The following is a 20,867-nucleotide window of genomic DNA, read 5'->3' as shown; positions in this document are numbered from 1 at the left end:
TACTTTACATCAGCACAATTTTGGAACCAAAATTTTTTTTTGTTAGATAGTTATAAGGCTTAAAAGTTGACCAGCGATTTCTCATTTTTACACCATTTTTTTTTTTTAGGGGCCACATCACATTTGAAGTCATTTTGAGGGGTCTATATGATAGAAAATACCCAAAAGTGACACCATTCTAAAAACTGCACCCCTGAAGGTGCTCAAAACCAAATTCAAAAAGTTTATTAACCCTTCAGGTGCTTCACAGGAATTTTTGGAATGTTTAAAAAAAAAAAAAAAAAATGAACATTTAACTTTTCTTCACAAAAAATTACTTCAGATCCAATTTTTTTTTTATTTTAACAAGGGTAACAAAACAAATTAGACCCCAAAGTTGTGCAATTTCTCCCAAGTACGCTGATAACCCATATACTGCTCTGGCAAAAATTAAGAGACCACTGCACAGTTTTATAAAAAATCAGCTTCTCTACATGTCTGACAGCCATTCCATTCCAAAGTCAGTTGAATTCCAACCAGAGTACTCCTCATTCTACTTAATGTGCGTCTGATTAAGTGATCACCTGAACCAAATCTTAATGAAGGAAAGTATAAAAAACCCTGCTGTGGTGTTCACAATCCTCTTGCAATAGGACAAGCTGGATGGCAAAACAAGTGCTAGTAATATCCCAAAAGTAGTAGGAATGAAAAAATAACTTTTAACCATGCCAAAGAAGTTGAAAAGGAAAGTCTTGAGAGAGGAAAAGAAGGGCTTAATTCTGACTTTACTAACAGTAGGATACAGTAAGCGTCATGTTGCCTCTATCCTTAAAATTTCTAAGACGGCAGTCCATTACACCAAGGTCAAGCAGCAGACATTGGGGACAACAAAGCTACAGATAGGCAGAGGGTGAAAATGACTCTCCACTGACCGGGATGACCGTCATCTTATTCAAATGTCACTCAGCAAACGCAGAATGACTTCTTGTGACCTACAGAAGGAATGGCAAATGGCAGCTGGGGTGAGCTACACAGCAAGAACAGTTTGTAACAGGCTCCTAGAGGCAGGGCTCAAGTCATGTAAAGCTAGAAAAAAGCCTTTCATCAATGAGAAGCAAAGGAGAGCCAGTCTGAAGTTTGCCAAAGACCGTAAGGATTGGACCATAGAGGACTGGAATAAGGTAATTTTCATTTATGAGTCTAATTTTCAGCTTTGCCCAACACCTGGTCATCCAGTGGCTAGACAGAGACCTGGAGAGGCGTACAAGCCACAGTGTCTTGCACCCACTGTGATATTTAGTGGAGGATCAGTGATGATCTAGGGAAGCTTCAACAAGAATGGAATTGGGCAGGTTAATCTTTGCGAAGGATGTATGAATCAAGCCGCATACAAGGTTATCCTGGAAAAACAGTTGATTCCTTCTGCTCAGGAAATGTTCCCCAAGCCTGAGGACTGGTTTTTCCAGTAGGACAATGCGCCATGCCACACAGCTAGGTCAATCAATATGTGGATGAAGGACCACCACATCAAATTCCTGTCATGGCCAGCCCAATCTCCAGACCTGAACCCAATTGAAAACCTCTGGAATGTAATCAAGAGGAAGATGGATAATCACAAGCCATCAAACAAAGAAGAATTGCTTAAATTGTTGTACCAAGAGTGGCATAAGGTCACTCAAAAGCAGTGTGAAAGACTGGTGGCAAGCATGCCAAGATGCATGAAAGCTGTGATTAAAAATTATGGCTATTCCTCAAAATATTGATTTCTGAACTCTTCCTGAGCTAAAACATTAGTATTGTTATTTCTAGAAGATTATTAACTTGTTTTCTTAGCATTATTTGAGGTCTGCAAACACAGTAGTTTTTTGTTATTTTGACCATTTCTCATTTTCTTGGAAGTCAAAGACATGGTGTCGGTAGTTAATAGAATACAAGAGCAATTTACATTTTACTCAAAAATGTACCTATAAAGAGAAAAATCAGACAAACTGAAAATTTTGCAGTGGTCTCTTAATTTTTGCCAGAGCTGTATGCAGGTAAACCACTGTTTTGGCGCATGGCAGAGCTTGGAAGGGAAGGAGAGCTGTTTGACTTTTCAATGCAAAATTGGCTGCAATTGAGCTCGGACGCCATGCCGCGTTTGTGCGTAAACAGTCGAACCCCCCCACAAGTGACACTATTTTGGAAACCAGACCCACTAAGGAACTTATCTAGATGTGTGGTGAGCACTTTTAACACCCAAGTGCTTCAAAGAAGTTTATAACGTAGAGCCGTAAAAATAAAATCATTTTTTTTTCTCAAAAATGATCTTTTTGCCCCAATTTTTCATTTTCCAAGGGGGGTAGGAGAAATTGGACCCCAAAAGTTGTTGGGCAATTTGTTCTGAGTACGCTGATACCCAATATGTGGGGGTTAACCACTGTTTGGGCGCATGGCAGAGCTCAGAAGGGAAGAAGCACCAGATTTTACTGTTATGAGTCTTACATTGCATTGATACTGAAAATGTAAAATTGAGGTGGAGGTTGATGGAAAACTGATTAAAATGTGTGAAAATATGGCATTTACACTGATCATTCATACAATTAAAACCTTATATCATTAAAGGGAACCTGTCACCAGGAATAACGTTGTTAACCTGCAGATATGGGGTTAATCTGTTCCTTTTAACCCAATATTAAAGGGAACCTGTCATGTCCTGTTTAGCAAATAAACTGTCCACAGGGTTGCGCCAACATCACTCACATCTGCTATGAAAAATCCTGCGCTTGTGCATTGTATCGTTGAGCCACACTTGAGCAGTGTCGGTCGGGAAGCCGCACATGCGCCGTGACAAGCGGCTCTACACGCTCGAGTTGTGACGAGCGACTCCAGACACACACAGTCAGTAAAGCTGGGTACCACATATAGCATCGGTGCGCACGCGCGGGGAGGTGTTTGTCACACGCATGCACGGTTCCCCGATCAACACTGCACATGCGCAGGATTTTTAAAAACGGATTTGAGAGACGTTGGCGCAACCCTGGGAACATAATTTAAATTGCGTGGACAGCAACAAACGTGACTGAATGAAATTAAGCACACCCCGAAGACTAAATGAGCAGGTACGATCTAAGTATATAAAGTGCTTTTTGCACATGATTAGACCACTGTTTGTAATGAAAAAAACGTGTTAGTGACGCACACTACATCACATCACAATAGGGACAGTTTACATGCTAAAAAGGACATGACAGGTTCCCTTTAAACAAAATTATCATGTTCTGAAATAGAGATGAGTGAATGTGTTTCGGAAAACATTCGACAATCTCAAATTTGACATGAATGTAGCAAATTCGGATGCATGTTCACTTTCACGAGCATTTTTACTCAAAGTTGGCAAAAGTCGGTTACAGTTCGATAAATCATCGAGTTTCCACTCATGCTTTTGTATGACTTTCACTAGGATAGTGCTGCTGTATGATGAGGGGGGTGGGATGGGGGGGGGGGTGTTTGATGAGGGGAGGGTGTGTGAAGAGGTTAAAGGTGCATCTGAAGAGATTACAGGAGTGGCGCACGCTTATTTTTTTTCCACTGGTGCTGGTGAAAGTGAAGGCCAGATTTCCACGTTAAAAATTGTTAGGCCTAATATAGTGTTGCAGCCACAAGGCCCAATTAGCTACTCCAAATCATTTGCGCTAAAACTGGTTTCAGTGGTAAATCAGAAGGCCAGATTTGCATGTATAAATCGTTAGGCATAACAGTGTTGTTCAGGCACACTAAGAAAATAAATAGTGATTTTTAATTTAGTGACAGGTGACTGACAGCTGTGGGCCTAAGGTTGTGAAGGCTACTTACAAAATGAGTGGGAAAAAGCGAGGTCATGGTGGAAGGGTGGATAGGCTTGGTGTTCAATGTGTATGTGTGTTAGGTGTTAATGTGGATGAAAGCTCAACTGAACAAACACCGTCTTGTCCTATCCAAAGACCACTGACAGCATCTGTTACTGGCAGGCTTACTCGACTACGTTTCTTTGGCAGTCGCACAGCGGTTCGCCTTGTAGATGAGGCTCAGAAAGAACATGTGCTTCAGTGGATGGCAAGCGCTGCATCAAGTGGCCTCTCCTCCTCTTCCTCCACCTTAACATCACACAGTACAATCCTCAGAAGTGGCACCCCAATCACCCTTCTTTCCCCTGGGGAAAAACTTTACAAACACCCAACTGACAGTGGGGAACCTCGGATTGGCTGTTCTGAAGAGTTGTTCACACACTGTATTCCATAGGCATCAGAGGTCTGCTCCAAAGAATCACAGAATCCAGAGAAAGAGGACATCTGCACCGATGCCCAAAAGTTTTTCATGTTGGATCCGGGGCTGGACGAAGAATTCAGACCCTTGTCACCAGATGTTAACCACAAAGGGTAGAGGTGATCCTGATGAGATTCAGGTACCAGTGGCGTACGCGGTCTGTACTGTGGTGTTAAGGAAGGAAGAGGAGGAGGGTGACTCTCAGGGTGTGAGAACAGAGAGGATGACAATGAGGTTGTAGATTTCAGTTGTTATGAACCCAGAGGTACCCAGCTGAGTAGCTCAGCAAAGGGTGGAGGAGGGGGAAGATGACTAGGTCATGTTCCGGCTTCCCACACAGACACAAAGTAATACAACTACGACAAGCACTGCATCCTCAAACCCAACTCTGGCTGTGACCAGCAGCGGTTGCAAGTGTGCAGTTCGCAGGGGGAGCAAGGTTTGCCTAGCCTGGGCGTTTTTTGCAACCACAAATGATGTCCCAGGATATGTTATCTGTCAAATTTGCACAAAAAGAATATCAGTAGAGGCAAAAATTGCAATAATTTGACATGCCTTCCTGTGGGAATCTCACTGTGCTAAAATGCGGAAAAGCGGGCCTCGCCAACCACCAGCTGTCCCATCAACCCTATCTGCTGCTGCTTCTTCTTCCTCCGTCAACACTCCAAGTCTTCTAACACAGGTCTCCGGCCACAGAAAAAACAATTGTTTACCCACCATAATCGGGGTGAGTGACAGCCAGTCAGCTGTTACGGAAATAGATATGACTTGCTTTTGTATCACCTAGCACAACACATCTTTCTCAATCCACCATAATATCTCCACCTGCACCTCACTCAGTCCAACAGTTTTTCCGTACTCCACCCTCTCTCAGCACAGCAGCCTCCTCGGTCCCGCAGTTGAGGTCACGTAAAAGAATGTTTCCTCCTACACATAACAAAGCTAAGAGCTTGAACTCCACCAAATCAAATTTGTTGGCTACGGAAATGCCGCCTGGTGGATACAGACAGTTTCCAAAAGTTGATGGTCGTCACAGTCCCCCAGTCGATATTACTTCTCTAAGAACGCCGTGCCTGCGCTACACCAGCATGTCGCCAACAACATCACCCGTTCCATGAAAAAAATCTATCTGCCAGGGTGCATTTCACCACTGACACCTGGACAAGTAAACATGGGTAGAGGCGTTACATCTCGCAGACAAGGCACTGGGTGACTCTGGTAGCTGTGGGGGCAAAAGGGAAAGGGGCTACTTTACAAGTCTTTGAATCCCCAAGGTTTGCGGGACAAAACAATGCATCTAATGCTTCCTCCACTGCTTCTGCCTCCTCCAGCTCCACTAGGGCCTCCACCTGTGCTCACAACTTCTCGCCTAATCAGACACACGTTCTAACAGTGCACATAGAATCTCCCCCACCTCTGTACAGAGCACACACCATGAACTTGGACCTCATGGAAGCGCCTGACACATGAGCACATTCTTGCTGCACTATCTTCAACACGACGTCCATGTTTTTAGGGTTAGAAATAGTGCTGACTACTAGGTTGGCTCTCTGTTTGATTCACAGTACAAGAGTAAATTTAGCCAGAAAGGGAAGCGCATATCGAAGTAGTTTTCCCCAAGATAGCAGTGAGGCACACAGTGTGCATCCCAGTTGTAGACGTCCAATCTTGGGAAAGTCAAGGCGTCATAAACAAAACAGCAGCAGCAGCAGTGTAAGTGGTATAATCAATTTTTGTGAGTGATTTAACATTTTTTAGACCAGCCCGTGCACCAGCAGAACAGAGTACAAGTTTGACACGTTATTAACGACTGGAGAGGATAGTGCAGGGGAATCTGGAGCTCAATATCAATGGCAACAGGTGGGGTTTGGACCCTTTTACATTTTGGTCTTCAAAAATGGAAGAGTGGCCTGAGCTCGCCTGTCACATTGTGGAGGTTTTGTGAAGGGGCCGTCACACTTAGCGATGCACCAGCGATCCCGACAACGATATGATGTGGTCAGGATCGATGGTACATCGCTAAGTGGTCGCTAGTGAGCTGTCAAACAGGCAGATCTCACCAGCGACATAGCAGCGGTCAGAGGTCGCTACTTACCTGTCAGACGAGGAGATGAAGACGTCCTCCAGCCCACGTCCACGCGTCGCTCGTCTCCACAGCAGGAAGCCCAGCAGGAAGCTGACGACGAGAAATGGCCCAGGCCGTTCTCGCGCGATCAGCGATAATCAGAGGGGGAGCCGGTCGGAGGTATCACACATAGCGATATCGCTGCTGCGTCACAAAACCAGTGACGTTATAGCGTATTGCTAGCGATATCGCTTAAGGTACTGTCACACTTAGCGATGCACCAGCGATCCCGACCAGCGATATGACGCGGTCAGGATGGCTGGTGCATCACTAAGTGGTCGCTAGTGAGTTGCCACACAGGCAGATCTCACCAGCGACATCGCAGGGGTCGGGGGTCACTACTTACATGTCAGACGAGGCGATCCTGACGTCCTCCCGCCCGCGTCCACGCGTCGCTCGTCGGCGCCACAGGAAGCCCAGCAGGAAGCTGACGACGAGAAATGGTCCAGGCCGTTCTCGTGCGATCAGCGATAACCAGCGGGGGAGCGGTCGGAAGTAAGTATCAGACATAGCGATATCGCTAGCAATATCGCTATTATGTCACAAAAACCAGTGACGTTATAGCGATATTGCTAGCGATATCGCTTAGTGTGACAGGCCCTCTAGTGTGACGGGGCCTATATGTCCGGCAGACAGGATTTCCCCTAAAAGCGTAGCCCATCTAAATTTCATCAAAATGGACAAGTCATGGATCTCCAAAGACTTTTGCACCCCAGTCACAGAGTGGGCACACTAGTCGATGGTGTTGTTTTTAGTCTTAGGTATTGATCTCGCGTTATTGCAGTCTGCACCATCTTTGTGGTGTCTTCTGTACCTGCTGTTAATAATGCTGCTGATGTTACAAACAGTTTTTTTAAATGTGGAGACTCCAAGTTGGGTCTCCATCTTTTGGGCTTCCTGTAGTAAAAGGTGCTTTAGAGGCCTATTATACTGTTTCTACTCTGTGGAAATTGATGCCATTTTTGTGCTGTGTGACAATCGTTTTTTTTTTATATATGGAGACTCCAAATTCACTCTCCATCTGGTGGATTGCCCAAGTAGGTCTCCCAGACAGGCAGGCCCTGCACTTACTTTCAGTCAACTACCTGTGTTACTTTCCTTACATTTTTTTTTTACCAATATTACTGTATGAAACTGATGTTTGTGCCATCTGAGTGTGGCTGGATTAAAAAAAATTTGGAGGTGTTGCATGAGGTGTGAGGTCTTCAGCTTATTAAAGTCCTCATTAAAACTTAAATTCCAAGCTGTAAATGCTGGGCAAGAGCCTAATATCTCATGAATGGCCCATGGCTGATTGCTGCTGTGCCATTTGCAAATTTCTACTGTGAATCTATTGCTGCCACTTTTAATGGTGTCTGCCCCTAATTTTAGCTGATTGGGAAGCATTTTGTCACCCCTTAAGGTGTTGTCTATATGTTTGGTTTTGCCTCCCACTGAAGCTAATGGGGTTCGACGAACTGTTTAACGAACGGTGGTCCGTTTGTTGAATCCGAACCGAACCTTGAAAGGTTCGCGCATCTCTATTCAGAAAAACTGAGACCAAACTCATCTATAATACGTACCATCTACAAAAGATATTGTCACAATCCATTTTTTTGATTTGTGGCAGCTCTGGTTCCCCTATGATTTAAATGTAGCTTTTTTCCTTTCAGACCAGCAGGGGTTAATGTCAGTTTCCCTTGGGAGGCAGCTTGCTGAAACTGCAGAGTTGCTAGGTCAGCTGATGTGGGTGGTGACCACTCTCACCATCCTTTAAATGGTCACCTGATGCATCAGCTGACTGTTGGTGATAGAGCAATCTATATTGACCTAGCCTGGAGCTCTCTGGCTGCTGTGGTGCATCAGCTGGTTTTGTGTAGTTCGTTGTCTGGATGTCTTTCTTCGGCTGTGTGGTGCTTTGCAGCAGAGGAGGCTATTAAGCAAAATTTTGTATTTTTTCCTTGTCTGTCTCGCGTTTGTCACTATCCCCTTTGTTGTTCCATCTGCAGTTGGGAGGCCAGGGCAGTGCTAGGTGACAGCGAGGGACGAGGTTCCTGATTGTTGGGGGGAAGGACCCACTTAGGGCATTAGGGGAGAGCAGGGTCAGGCTCAGGTTTGAGAAGGAGGTGTCTATACCTCATTTCCCTATCAGTTGGGCCTTCCTCTCTCCATTTCCATCTCGTTGTGTGTCGTACCGTACACTGACCGACTCCCCTCGTTGGATCGCTACATGTTGTGACAGATATCTTATGAAGCATATCTACAAAAAGCTGCATTTTATTAATAATTCTGATAAAATAAGACTTTTATATGATGGACTATACCTAAAGAAAGACAGCATCAATGCTACATGGGTCTATGCCAATACACTGAAACATTGTGTTTAATAATGGCAAATCGCAACAAGATCTCAGTTACAAACAACACAAAACAAAAGTCACATAATATCCATTACATGCAATATATTACATATCGCACCAAACTGACCACCAGAAGAACACAATTCACTTACGCTAGGTTCACATTAGCGTTTGAATCCGCAACGTGGTGCTGCGGACTTCTTTCCTTAAAGCTCCGCCTGCTTCCGCAGGCGTCCGGCATACCTATGTTTAATATTGTGTACGCAGGGACATGCGATGCATGCAGATGCGTCCATGTGCGGCATTTTGACTAGCCGCCGAACGCAAGAAAATGCAACATATTGCGTTCGGAGGGCACTTCAAAACGCCCCACGCGGATGCATCCACATACAACCCATGTCCCCGAGTACCTAATCTATATATATATATAATTGTCTAATTCTGTCTGTCTGTCTGTCATGGAAATCCTGCCTTGCTGATTGGTTGCGACAGTTAGGCCGCGACCAATCAGCGACAGTTGCTTAGTCGTCACGGCAACAAGGCTGCATTGCTTATTGTACAGGCACATTACAGCCGTTAAAGGCATCACTGCTGCGTCGCTCATTACACAGGCACAGTCCTGTACATATTCTGGAGTACAATACATTAGGTAACAGCAGAACAGTGACTGCAGCTCTGGGTGTAACTTGCGTACAATACATTAGGTAACAACAGAACAGTGACTGCAGCTCTGGGTGTAACTGGAGTACAATACATTAGGTAAGATCTGAACAGTGACTGCAGCTCTGGGTGTAACTGGAGTACAATACATTAGGTAAAAGCAGAACAGTGACAGCAGCTCTGGGTGTAACTGGTGTACAATACATTAGGTAACAGCAGAACAGTGACTGCATATCTGGGTGTAACTGGAGTACACTACATTTGGTAACAGCAGAACAGTGACTGCAGCTCTGGGTGTAACTGGAGTACAATACATTAGGTAACAGCAGAACAGTCATTGTTCAGCTCTTACCTAGTGTATTGTACTCCAGTTACACCCAGAGCTGCAGTCACTGTTCTGCTGTTACCTAATGTAGTGTACTCCAGTTACACCCAGAACAGTGACTGCAGCTCTGGGTGTAACTGGAGTAAAATACATTAGGTAATAGCAGAACAGTGACTGCAGCTCTGGCTGTAACTGGAGTACAATACATTAGGTAACAGCAGAACAGTGACAGCAGCTCCGGGTGTAACAGGAGTATAATACACCAGATGGTGGCCCGATTCTATCGCATTGGGTATTCTAGAGTCTCTGTTAAAATAAAAAATAGTTATATACTCCCCTTCCAACGGCCCCCGGACTCTTTCTCTCCTCTCACCACGCTCCTGGCATCTTCGGGTCCCAGTAATGCTTAGCAAGGAGGGCCGGAGATGACGTCACTCTCACGTGAGGGCGACGTCAACAGCGGTGTTTCGCGCAAAGCATTACTAGGACCGGAAGATGCCGGGAGCATGGAGAGGAGAGAAAGAGTCCGGGGGCCGTCGGAAGGTGAGTATATAACTATTTTTTATTTTAACAGAGACTCTAGAATACCCGATGAGATAGAATCGGGCCACCATCTAGTGTTAAAGATAGGTACGCGGGACGCATGCAGAAGTATGTGGAGTTTTCAAACGCTAATGTGAACCCGGCCTTACTGAACAACATTTGCCCTTTAAAATAAAATAAAGACTCCAACTGCAAACAAATCAGTCCTAAAACAGTGTTAATACTATCTATATCCTAATAATAAATGAGGCACAAATTAAGGGAGTATATAGGTTCCTATAGACCAGTTCTAAAGAAAGTAAAGCTCTGGGCACAAGACCCAAACACTTTTCGAGTCTGCTTCATCAGGAGCCATGGAAAAGACTTTAAATAGTAACCACACGTTTTTTGTTCCAAAAATCAATAGTACAAGTGACACTAAGAAACTTTGTAATATATCTCATCAGACATATCTACTTCTTTCTTGACAAATTAGTCATTTTTTTGCTTCCAGCAGTGATCATTCACTCTCAAAAACTGCTTAAAGCATCAACAAACCCATGGAGAAAGGAGAAGCAAGAGGGAGAAAAATGCAGAGCACATGTAGATAAAAAGCTGAAACTTTAAAAGAACAAGTAAAAACTTCTAAACTCCAGAATACAAATCAAATAATGGCCAGAAATAGTGTTATTTCATATGTACATACGCAGGAAAACTTATTCTGAAAATTCACCTGAAAGTGCACTTACAATTTAAATGCTGTAGCATGGTGAATGCTTGACCACCTTTCCATTCAAAGTTCTCACAATAGTGGTCCTGTAGTTGGAAACTGGGAGCCACAGATATAAAAATTGGTAGGATGCCCAGCGATCAGATCATAGAGATCTAGCCAGTATGTCTCAGACTGGAATACAGCTTTAATGCTATGACTAATCAATGTATATCCTGTACACTGATGTTAGGGTTTTAAAAATTACATAAAAGAACCTAAAACATTTTCCTTACTGCTACACAAGTTGAAAATATATATATATATATATATATAAAAAAATAATGTGGGGAAAAATTGGACTGGGCAGGTAAACCGCTGCATTTTTTCTGCTATTTTTGAACGATTTTTAGTCCTCTTTTTGCTGTCAAGTGAAAATGAAAAATTGGACTCGTTCAAATGCCCCCCAAAATTCTGCATCTACGGTGTCAGATACTGTGCATACACTACTGTTCAAAAGTTTGGGGTCACCCAGACAATTTTGTGTTTTCCATGAAAACTCATACTTTTATTAATCAAATGAGTTGCCAAATGAATTTAAAATCTAGTCCAGACATTGACAAGGTTCGAAAAAAGATTTTCATTTGAAATAATAATTTTCTCCTTCAAACTTTGCTTTCGTCAAAGAATGCTCCCTTTGCAGCAATTACAGCATTGCAGACTTTTGGCATTCTAGCAGGTAATTTGCTGAGTTAATCTGGAGAAATTTCACCCCAGGCTTCCAGAAGCCCCTCCCACAAGTTGGTTTGGCTTGATGGGCACTTTTGCGTACCATACGGTCAAGCTGCTCCCACAACAGCTCAATGGGGTTGAGATCTGGTGACTGCACTGGCCACTCTATTACAGATAGAATACCAGCTGTCTGCTTCTTCCCTAAATAGTTCTTGCATAATTTGGAGGTGTGCTTTGGGTCATTGTCCTGTTGCAGGATGAAATTGGCTCCAATCAAGCGCTGTCCACAGGGTATGGCATGGCGTTGCAAAAAGGAGTGATAGCCTTCCTTATTCAAAATTCCTTTTACCTTGTACAAATCTCCCACTTTACCAGCACCAAAGCAACCCCAGACCATCACATTACCTCCACCAGGCTTAACAGATGGCATCAGGCACTCTTACAACATCTTGTTCCGCATCTCACATGTTCTTCTGTATGATCCAAACACCTCATACTTGGATTCGTCTGTCCATAACACTTTTTTCCAATCTTCCTCTGTCCAATGTCTGTGTTCTTTTGCCAATATTAATCTTTTCCTTTTATTAGCCAGTCTCAGATATGGCTTTTTCTTTGCCACTCTGCCCTGAAGGCCAGCATCCCTGAGTCGCCTCTTCAAGTAGACGTTGACACTGGCGTTTTGTGTGTACTATTTAATGAAGCTGCCATTTGAAGACCTGTGAGGCATCGATTCTAATGTACTTGTCTTGTTGCTCAGTTGTGCAGCGAAACCTCCCACTTCTCTTTCTACTCTGGTTAGAGCCTGTTCTCCTCTGAAGGGAGTAGTACACAGCATTGTAGGAAATTTTCAGTTTCTTGGCAATTTCTCGCATGGAATAGCCTTCATTTCTAAGAACAAGAATAGACTGTCGAGTTTCACATTAAAGTTTTTTTTCTGGCCATTTTGAGAGTTTAATGGAACCAACAAATGTAATGCTCCAGATTCTCAACTAGCTCAAAGGAAGGTCAGGTTTATAGCTTTTCTAATCAGCCAAACTGTTTTCAGCTGTGCTAACATACTTGCTCAAGGGTTTTCAAGGGTATTCTAACCATCCATTAGCCTTAGCAAACACAAAGTACCATAAGAACAATGGAGTGATGGCTGTTGGAAATGGGACTCTATACACCTATGAAGATATTGCATTGCAAACCAGACGTATGCAGCTAGAATAGTCATTTACCACATTAACAATGTATAGAGTGTATTTCTGAATCATTTAATGTTAGCTTAATTGGAAAAAAAAATGTGCTTTTCTTTAAAAAATAAGGACATTTCTAAGTGACCCTAAACTTTTGAATGGTAGTGTATATGTAGTATGAATAGGGAGTTTTAATGTTTCTCTACTGCAGAATTTTCCATACATCCACAGTAAATCTGCAAATTAATCTCCTATGAATTTGACATGAGTTTTATAGTAAAAAGGGTGAAATCATTTTTAAATTTGGTTCAAAGCTTTACAATTACTATTATTGATGGCAAAACATACGGAGTTCGGTTGTCTTCGTGACTTCGTCTAAGCTGCTTAATTATTGATGAAATGACCTATCAAGAGAGTACAAAAATATATATAGTTAAAGCAAATACGGAGATTCTGGGTGTACATTTTTAGACAAACACTATATATTTATAAGATATAATAATCAGTGCACACTAGGTAAGTAAAAAGTTGTATTCTTTTAGAGAATGCATACTTTAAGAAGGCTGGGAACAATGCATCCTGGATGACAGGATTATCCCCTCCCCAGTCCCCAAAACTGACATGTAAGTCCTCATTTGTATGTATTTTGAGAGTCCTATAAATTTAGGGAAGCGGAACGTAGAGAAGCTGCCGAATACTCAAAGTATGTCTTCTCTAAAATGCTGCAGCGTATCAGAGTAACACATACATGACTGCAATTATGCAGTCAGTATCTGATTGATTCATGGTTTATTAAATTTGGGCATGATATGATTATAATGACCATACAAAGTCTGATAAGCTGGAAATGATGTTAAGGGTAAAACCAGACTCTGTGGCCATGAAATGGACATAAAAAAGTTGACTTTTGCGTAAACAACGAGTGCTTTTTCTCAGGGTCATTACCTTTGGTGTTACACAATGCTTAAAATGACCTATTATTTTGGGTCATGCAGTCGAAAAAAAGCATTGCCATGCATGTTTGTTTATGCAAAAATGCATAAAGTCACCCCCCAAAAAACACAGTCATTTACATAAGTGTTTAGTCCTTTATAGTTGATATCAAAAGCACATTGAGACCAAGCAACACATTTTGGTCTTGACCTTTTGCAACTGATCAAAATTTGACAATAGAGAACCATTTGGGTAAGGCCACAAAGCAGAACCGTACAGCAGTCATCCACTGACATTGTATTTTTTTGTCTGAAGCTCCAAGCAGCATTCAGCACACAATGTAGCATACATACAAAATGCAACTGCTAGAAGCCACTTCCTAAGGGCACAGTCAGACAGCCGTATGACAAGGATAATGATTGCATCGCAATGATTGGACTGCCCAACGGCTCTCCTGACCCGAGCATGACAGCATGTATATCTATGCAGCTGTCGTGCTTTAGTCAGAAGAGCCGGAGGCCAGTCCGATCATTGCAATGCGATTGTCGTCCATGTTATACGGCCATCTAAGGCTGGTTTCACAATAGCGTATCTGTGCGCAGCGTATGATCCGCATAGATCCGCATGTGTCATGTGTAAAAATCTTTAACATGTTGTACGCAGGGACATGAGTTCAAATGTGGATGCGTACACATGCGTTGTTTGTAGGTGTGCAGCGAACGCAGCATGTTGCATTTTTTGAGGCATTAATTATGCGCAGGATTGTGGATGGAGTGCGTCAAAACAACGCATTACTGTCTATGGGAACGCATTGTTACACAAGGACATGCGTAGGCATACGTTCAATACGAATGCGTACTTCAGACTGAACATGTCCAGGAATTGGTTTCAGCCACTCCTAAAACAAAGGGGTATAAAAAGGGGGTGAGGACACAGCAAGTTCATTACTCTCAAGACTTGTCTTTGCAGAATGTACTCTGTACTAATTTTTTTTTCTGTTCCTTGTAGACCGTTTGCTGCTCCGGTCCTGGACTGCCGTCCTGGTGCTACCTTTCTGGTGCTGCAGATCCTCCAATTGACTGCCACTTCCCATGTAACAACTTCCCCAACCACTCCTAGCCTAACATCACAGCCCAAAACCCCCAGGTCCACAATGTAACTCCCTCCTGCAGATCCCGAAAGTAAATTCCATTATTTTTCTTTTTTTATTTATTTGTTAAATTTCAAATAGTTTTTATTTTTGTTATTAAAAATTCTTTTGTTTCACAATACCTGTCGCCCTGTGTTTTCTTTATCTCTTTATTTAAACATATGTGTATTGTTGAGTTAAGTATTAAAGGGTGTTACAGTCAAGGTGTCTACTATTAAAGTTACAGTCAAGGTGTAAGTATTAAAGTCAGCAAACAGTACAGGTACATAACATTACCGGTACAGTTTACTTAGCGGCTTAAACCATTCGTCTTGCCATGCCACACATCCAATATCCGGTGCAAAGTAGGCAACAAATTTATCCCTCATTTGGGCAACTTCCACTGTAGTCCTCAGAGGGTGATCTTGGTAATCCTGCAATGTGGTATTAACAGGTTCCTCAAGTTCTAAGTTGGGTCACTCTTTTGCCAAGATATAACTGTGCTTAATACACGCTTTCACAACCTCATCAATTGTCTCAATTTTAAGATTCATAGCTGTACCCAAAATGCGCCATTTAGATACCAGCAATCTAAAGGCACACTTCACAGTTCTTCGTGTCCTTGTCAGTCGGCAGTCGAAAATCCTTTGGGGGTGATTCAAGTCCCGACTTGAGTACGGTTTTATGAGGTTGGCACACATTAAAACACCTCATTCTCAATCACAACCTTAGGCATTGGCGGTCCTTCAGTGGCCGGAAGAGGTCATGGCTGTGGAAAATTTAAATCATTACCATACAAACGTTGGCCCATGACTGAGTTTTTGTAAGTCTGGGAGTCGTTTCCTCGTCCAAAAGAGCCAATGTCCACGACAACAAATCGACAGTCAGCAACTTCGCCATGAGAACAATGGAAAAGTATTTTTTGTAATTGAAATACTCAGATTCGCTTCCAGCTGGTTTCACAATCCGAATTTGTTTGCAATCCACAGCCCCCAAACAGTTTGGAAAATTGCAAATGTTCAGAAATTTTGCAACATTTTCCATCCAGAGTTCAGTTGTGGGAGGAATTCTTCATGCAAAACGTCACAAAGCACGGCAGGTGTCTCCAACAATCCCAGAAAGGGTGGACACTCAAAAGTGAAATTGAAAATGTATAGGTGATAAGGTCTCTCTGGTAGCCAGGAATCTGCAGAACAGAAAATGTGAAAAAAAAACAAAAAATATTACATGGTTTTTAGAACAATAGTATTCATGACAGTGTTTATTTTTCAACATTACGTACCTTAGGGTCACCAACAGACTTTCCTCAGCAGGAATTGCTCGACGTAGTTGTGTGTCTTGCCTGGTGATGGATCCTTGGACACGTTGCAGCAAGTCATCGAAGCTCTGTTCCGATATCCTCATGTACTCAAAAAACTTTTCTGGGTTTTCACATGGCTCAGTGTGCAATGAGTGATAGGCTCTCTCAGACTTCAATGATGGGGTGTTGCCAATAGCAACGATGACGTCTTCTCCCTCTCCTTTATCATCCTCTTTCTTCTTCACAAGCCACAGCAAAGGCAACAGCCAATTTCAATTGCAAATGAAGAATAATAAGGAAGCTCTCCATGCTAAGATTAATCTTGCAGCTGGATACAGCAGCAAAAGACGAGGCTTTCATCTGTGCAGTGTGTCTATATATTGAAATCCAGTGAGACATGCCCATTGGGTGTCTGGTGTCAAGGAAACTGGAAAAGCATTGGAAATATCGAACACATGCGCAGAAACAACGCAAACCCATGCAAAAACGCATACAAATGCATGCACACGCAGCATTATTTTGCCGTCATGCGTAAGATGATGCAGATAAAAAAAACACTGCATAAACATGTGCTTGCGCATGCAGATAATACGCTGCTCACAGAAACGCTAATGTGAACCTAGCCTAAGAGTCACAATCCGGCAAGAAAAGTAGAACCCTAAAATATAACTTTTATTTGAATCCACTAAAAAACAATCCCAAAAACACTCACAAATTATAAAATAAAAAGATAGTCGTGTCTATACTGTGGTTATTGGGCCCCAAATCAAATTTTTACAAACGATAGAGTACCAAGGGACAAATTATCCTGATCATTCCTTAGTTTGTACCTACCTCTTTGGGAAGGTAGGAACCCTAATATATGCAATACTGCGACCCGCTCAACGATGGATATCTCTGTAAACCCTAAGGCCTCTTTCACACTTCAGTTTTTTGCATCAGTCAAAATCCGCCAAAAGGACGGATGGCGGATCCGTTTTAGTAATTGCAGCCTGGAAAAGGAGAGAGAGAGAGATTGATTTTTTTGGTCCAGCACCCAGAAAGAATTTCGGGTTAAATCAGTGTCTGGAAAATCCGCCACAGAAAAAAACGTTGCAAGCTCCGTTTAGAAATCTTTGAGGATGGTGACGGACAGCAACTTTTGGCGGATCCGCAAAACAAACGGATGCAACGGACGGCAATCCGTCACAATCCGCCAATAATGGAAGTCAATGTGGAAAAAAACGGATCCTCAAAAGAAAATTGCAGATCCGTTTTTTTCAAAACCTGGCGGATTGTGACTGATTGTAAAAAACTGAAGTGTGAAAGAGGCCTAATACACACCTAATATATCAGTAAAATACAACACAGGTAGTGAACCAAACTTTAATCAGGGACATATACCAAAGCAAAAATATATATACATATGCAATACCCGAAAGGAATACCAGGTGAACAAATCAAAAATTATATGTATAAAATTATCTATCAGAATTACTGAGACAGTCTATTACTTAAGCATTTAACAATGGGCAACGCTCATTCCCAGAGAATGACATGTATCTTTTTTTATCTTATAATTTGAGAGTGTTTTTTAGTGGTTACAAATAAAAGTAATTCTTTAGATGTCTACTTTTCTTGTTGGGTTGATATCAGTGTGTCAAGAGTGGGAGAAGAGGGTTGCATTGACAATCCAACACAATGGGCAGTACTTTGAACATATTTTATAAGTGGTCATAAACTTGTAAATAACTCATGGAAGAATAAAGTTACGTTAAAACCAAGCACACCATTGTTTTTCTTGTGAAATTCTCAATAAGTTTGATGTGTCACATGACCCTCTTCCCATTGAAAAAAATAAAGTTGGATCCAAAATGGCCAACTTCAAAATGTCCGCCATGGTCTCCATCCATCTTGAAAAGTTTCCCCCCTCCCATATACTAATGTGCCACAAACAGGAAGTTGATATCACTGACGTTCCTATCTTATTTAGGTGTTTCCATGTAAATGGCCCACCCTGTATACATATTTTCTGTCTGTTTTCTTTGCTTTAAGAGTCACAGCAGCTTTCTACTTTATCATAAAATTGCAATTGGCTGCCCAATTTATTCAAAACTGTGCAACCAAATAACAAAAATCAAGATATTTGAAATTAATTTCTAAAATTTAGGAAAGAGAGGGCACATAGGGCGATAAAAGTGATATTTTTAGTGACAATACACGGTTAGTGCACTCACCTTTACAAGTTGTGAACAGTCACAACCCCTTGCAGAATGTAAAAGGAACCAGTGGTTTCTGCAGACTCCCATAGATACCAATGTCACAAAGGAGGAAGAAAAAGACCGGGTTTTTCAATGTATCCACGCTGACCACACAAGGACAGAAATATCCTTGAAAGCTTTAGGGTATGTGCACACGCTGCGGATTCCGCTGCGGTTCCGCAGCGGTTTTGGCCGCTGCAGACCCGCAGCAGTTTTAGCTGCGGTGTACAGTACCATTCAAATGAATGGTAAACAAAAACCGCTGTGTAGACGGTGTGGATTAATCCGCACGGTTTTCCTGCGGTTTTGAAACCGCAGAAAGAATTGACATGTCAATTCTTTCTGCGGAATCCGCAGCGGTTTCCTATCTCCACCATTGTGGAGATGGTGAAACCGCAGGACCAAACCGCAGGCTAAACCGCAGGTCTTTTGACCTGCGGTTTTATCTGCGGTTTTTGCAAAATCCGTGCGGATTAATCCGCAGCGGATTCCGCAGCGTCTGCACACACCCTTATTGTGCCGAAGCGTTTCGTGGCAAATCTGCCGCTTCTTCAGGGCTTCATTCTTCGGCCCTGAAGAAGTGGCAGATTTGCCACGAAACGCGTTGGGACAATAAAGCTTTCAAGAATATCTCTGTCCTTCTGTGGTCAGCGCGGATACATTGAAAAACCCGGTCTTTTTCTTCCACCTTTGTGACAAATTAATTTCTAATGATACAGCACTGGAGACCACTACGAGGGACCACAGCCATTTACGGCATTACCCAAACTGAATGGGCCAATTTAGTCAACATGCAAAACCTGTAGTAATGACAGTCAGAATGAAAATACTCACTGTTACAGCATGTTTGTGCATACAGCTCCTCCTCATCCTTTATCTCTTTCCTGAGTAACTACAGTGATTTATTTCATGCACAATAATAAAGCCTGCAATGGTTTAACACGCCAGAAAATGTGAAATAATGTCAGCCTCGACTGTCAAAAATTGAAAGCAACCAATTCTGATATCATACTGAAATAAACCAGTCTTGTGATAGTATGCAATATAGATAATCATAGTCAGTGTCCACTATGAGTTTGGTGCAAACACAGTATATAACAGGTTAGACATGACATTAAATACACTTACATTTTCCAAAAGCTTATCATAGTAGACAGTAGCCGTACAGCCAAGTTGAGCTAAAATATTAGCTTCCTCCTCTTCTTTTCCAGATGAAGAAAGGAGATGACAAAACAGGTTCTGTGGGAACATAGACCATTATAAACAAAGGGTTAACATTATTTTATGTACTAAATTCTGACGATAACAATTGTAACAAAGCCCTAGAATGGTCAGTCTGGACTGCTATATTTTTTATTTAAATTAACCCTTTTTTTATACATTTATTAAAGTATATCTTTATTGTAAGAGAACCAGGTTTATGATACATAGCGCCAAATCCCCAGTATCTATCTAGTTTTAGATGCCACTCACTGCATATTAACAATATAGTAAGCTGATATGTTCCCAAAGTGTTGGCTGCAGGCAGTTGGCATTTGGTATAGAATACTGAAGCTTAGTGCCAGAGAAAATGGAGCCCTAACCACTATAAATATATTGGGTGGAAATCCGTAGAATAAATAACAGCAAAACAAAAAAAATTTAAAAAATTCTAAATGGTAAAGTAGACAAAAAGCTGTGGTTACCTTCTAGTAAATTGATACACCTACAATTCATGGGGAAATACCCAATACTAATAGTATAACATATAACCTAAATGTAAGACCAGTTTCACACTTGTGTGTTGGATCCACATTTGGTCCATGTGTCAGCTTTTACAATACTTGTTGCATCTGTTGAAAAAAAAAAAGTATGAAACAAAAAAATCTTAGCTTCTACCAGCCATTAACCCTTTCACAACCTTTGACGCATCCATACATCCAGGTTAGGAAGTGCCTCCCGACCTTGGACGTATGGATACGTCCAGGGTTTTTTGCGCATACAGGAGTTGTGTGCGCACTATTGCCGCCAGTTGTTCAGGTGGCATTACAAGTGACACCCAGTACTCAGTGCCAGGAGCAGTGCCCGAACCGCTCCCGGCAGTTTAAACTTCTAAATGCTGCGATCGATATCGATCGCAGCATTTAGAAGGAAAGCAGAGGGATGGGGGCTCCCTCTGCCCTCCGACCAGCACCCTCGTGTAGTCACCGCGAGGGGCTGATCCTTCCCATAGTGACTTTATGTCATCATAATGACATCAGGGTCACAAGGGCTAGCAAGCTAGTTAGATCATGAGCAGTGCATGATGTAACTAACTTGTGTCAGTGCAGCACCGATCGCAGATGCTCCTGCATTGCTATGCTTTATAACTGCGATCAGAGCTGTGAAAATGAAAGTCTCATAGTGGGACTAAGTAAGAATAAAAAATTGTAA

General features: G+C 42.3%; 1 protein-coding gene across 3 annotated transcripts in view; it reads right to left on the bottom strand.

Annotated features, from left to right (window-relative positions):
• FANCC (FA complementation group C) overlaps positions 1–20,867 on the bottom strand; it is a 342,843-nt gene that overhangs the window by 164,051 nt on the left and 157,925 nt on the right. For all 3 annotated transcript variants that reach the window (XM_073545963.1, XM_073545964.1, XM_073545961.1), the window contains 2 exons: positions 19,584–19,694; positions 13,202–13,257 (listed from right to left, as the gene is read on the bottom strand). In XM_073545963.1, the coding sequence (XP_073402064.1) occupies positions 13,202–13,257; positions 19,584–19,694 (167 nt within the window). The remainder of the gene's footprint in view (positions 1–13,201; positions 13,258–19,583; positions 19,695–20,867) is intronic.

The sequence above is a fragment of the Dendrobates tinctorius genome, unplaced genomic scaffold, assembly GCF_039654945.1.
Source record: "Dendrobates tinctorius isolate UK_male_01 unplaced genomic scaffold, ASM3965494v1 ptg000144l, whole genome shotgun sequence".
NCBI lineage: Eukaryota > Metazoa > Chordata > Amphibia > Anura > Dendrobatidae > Dendrobates > Dendrobates tinctorius.
This window is presented reverse-complemented; position numbering and strand designations above follow the sequence as displayed.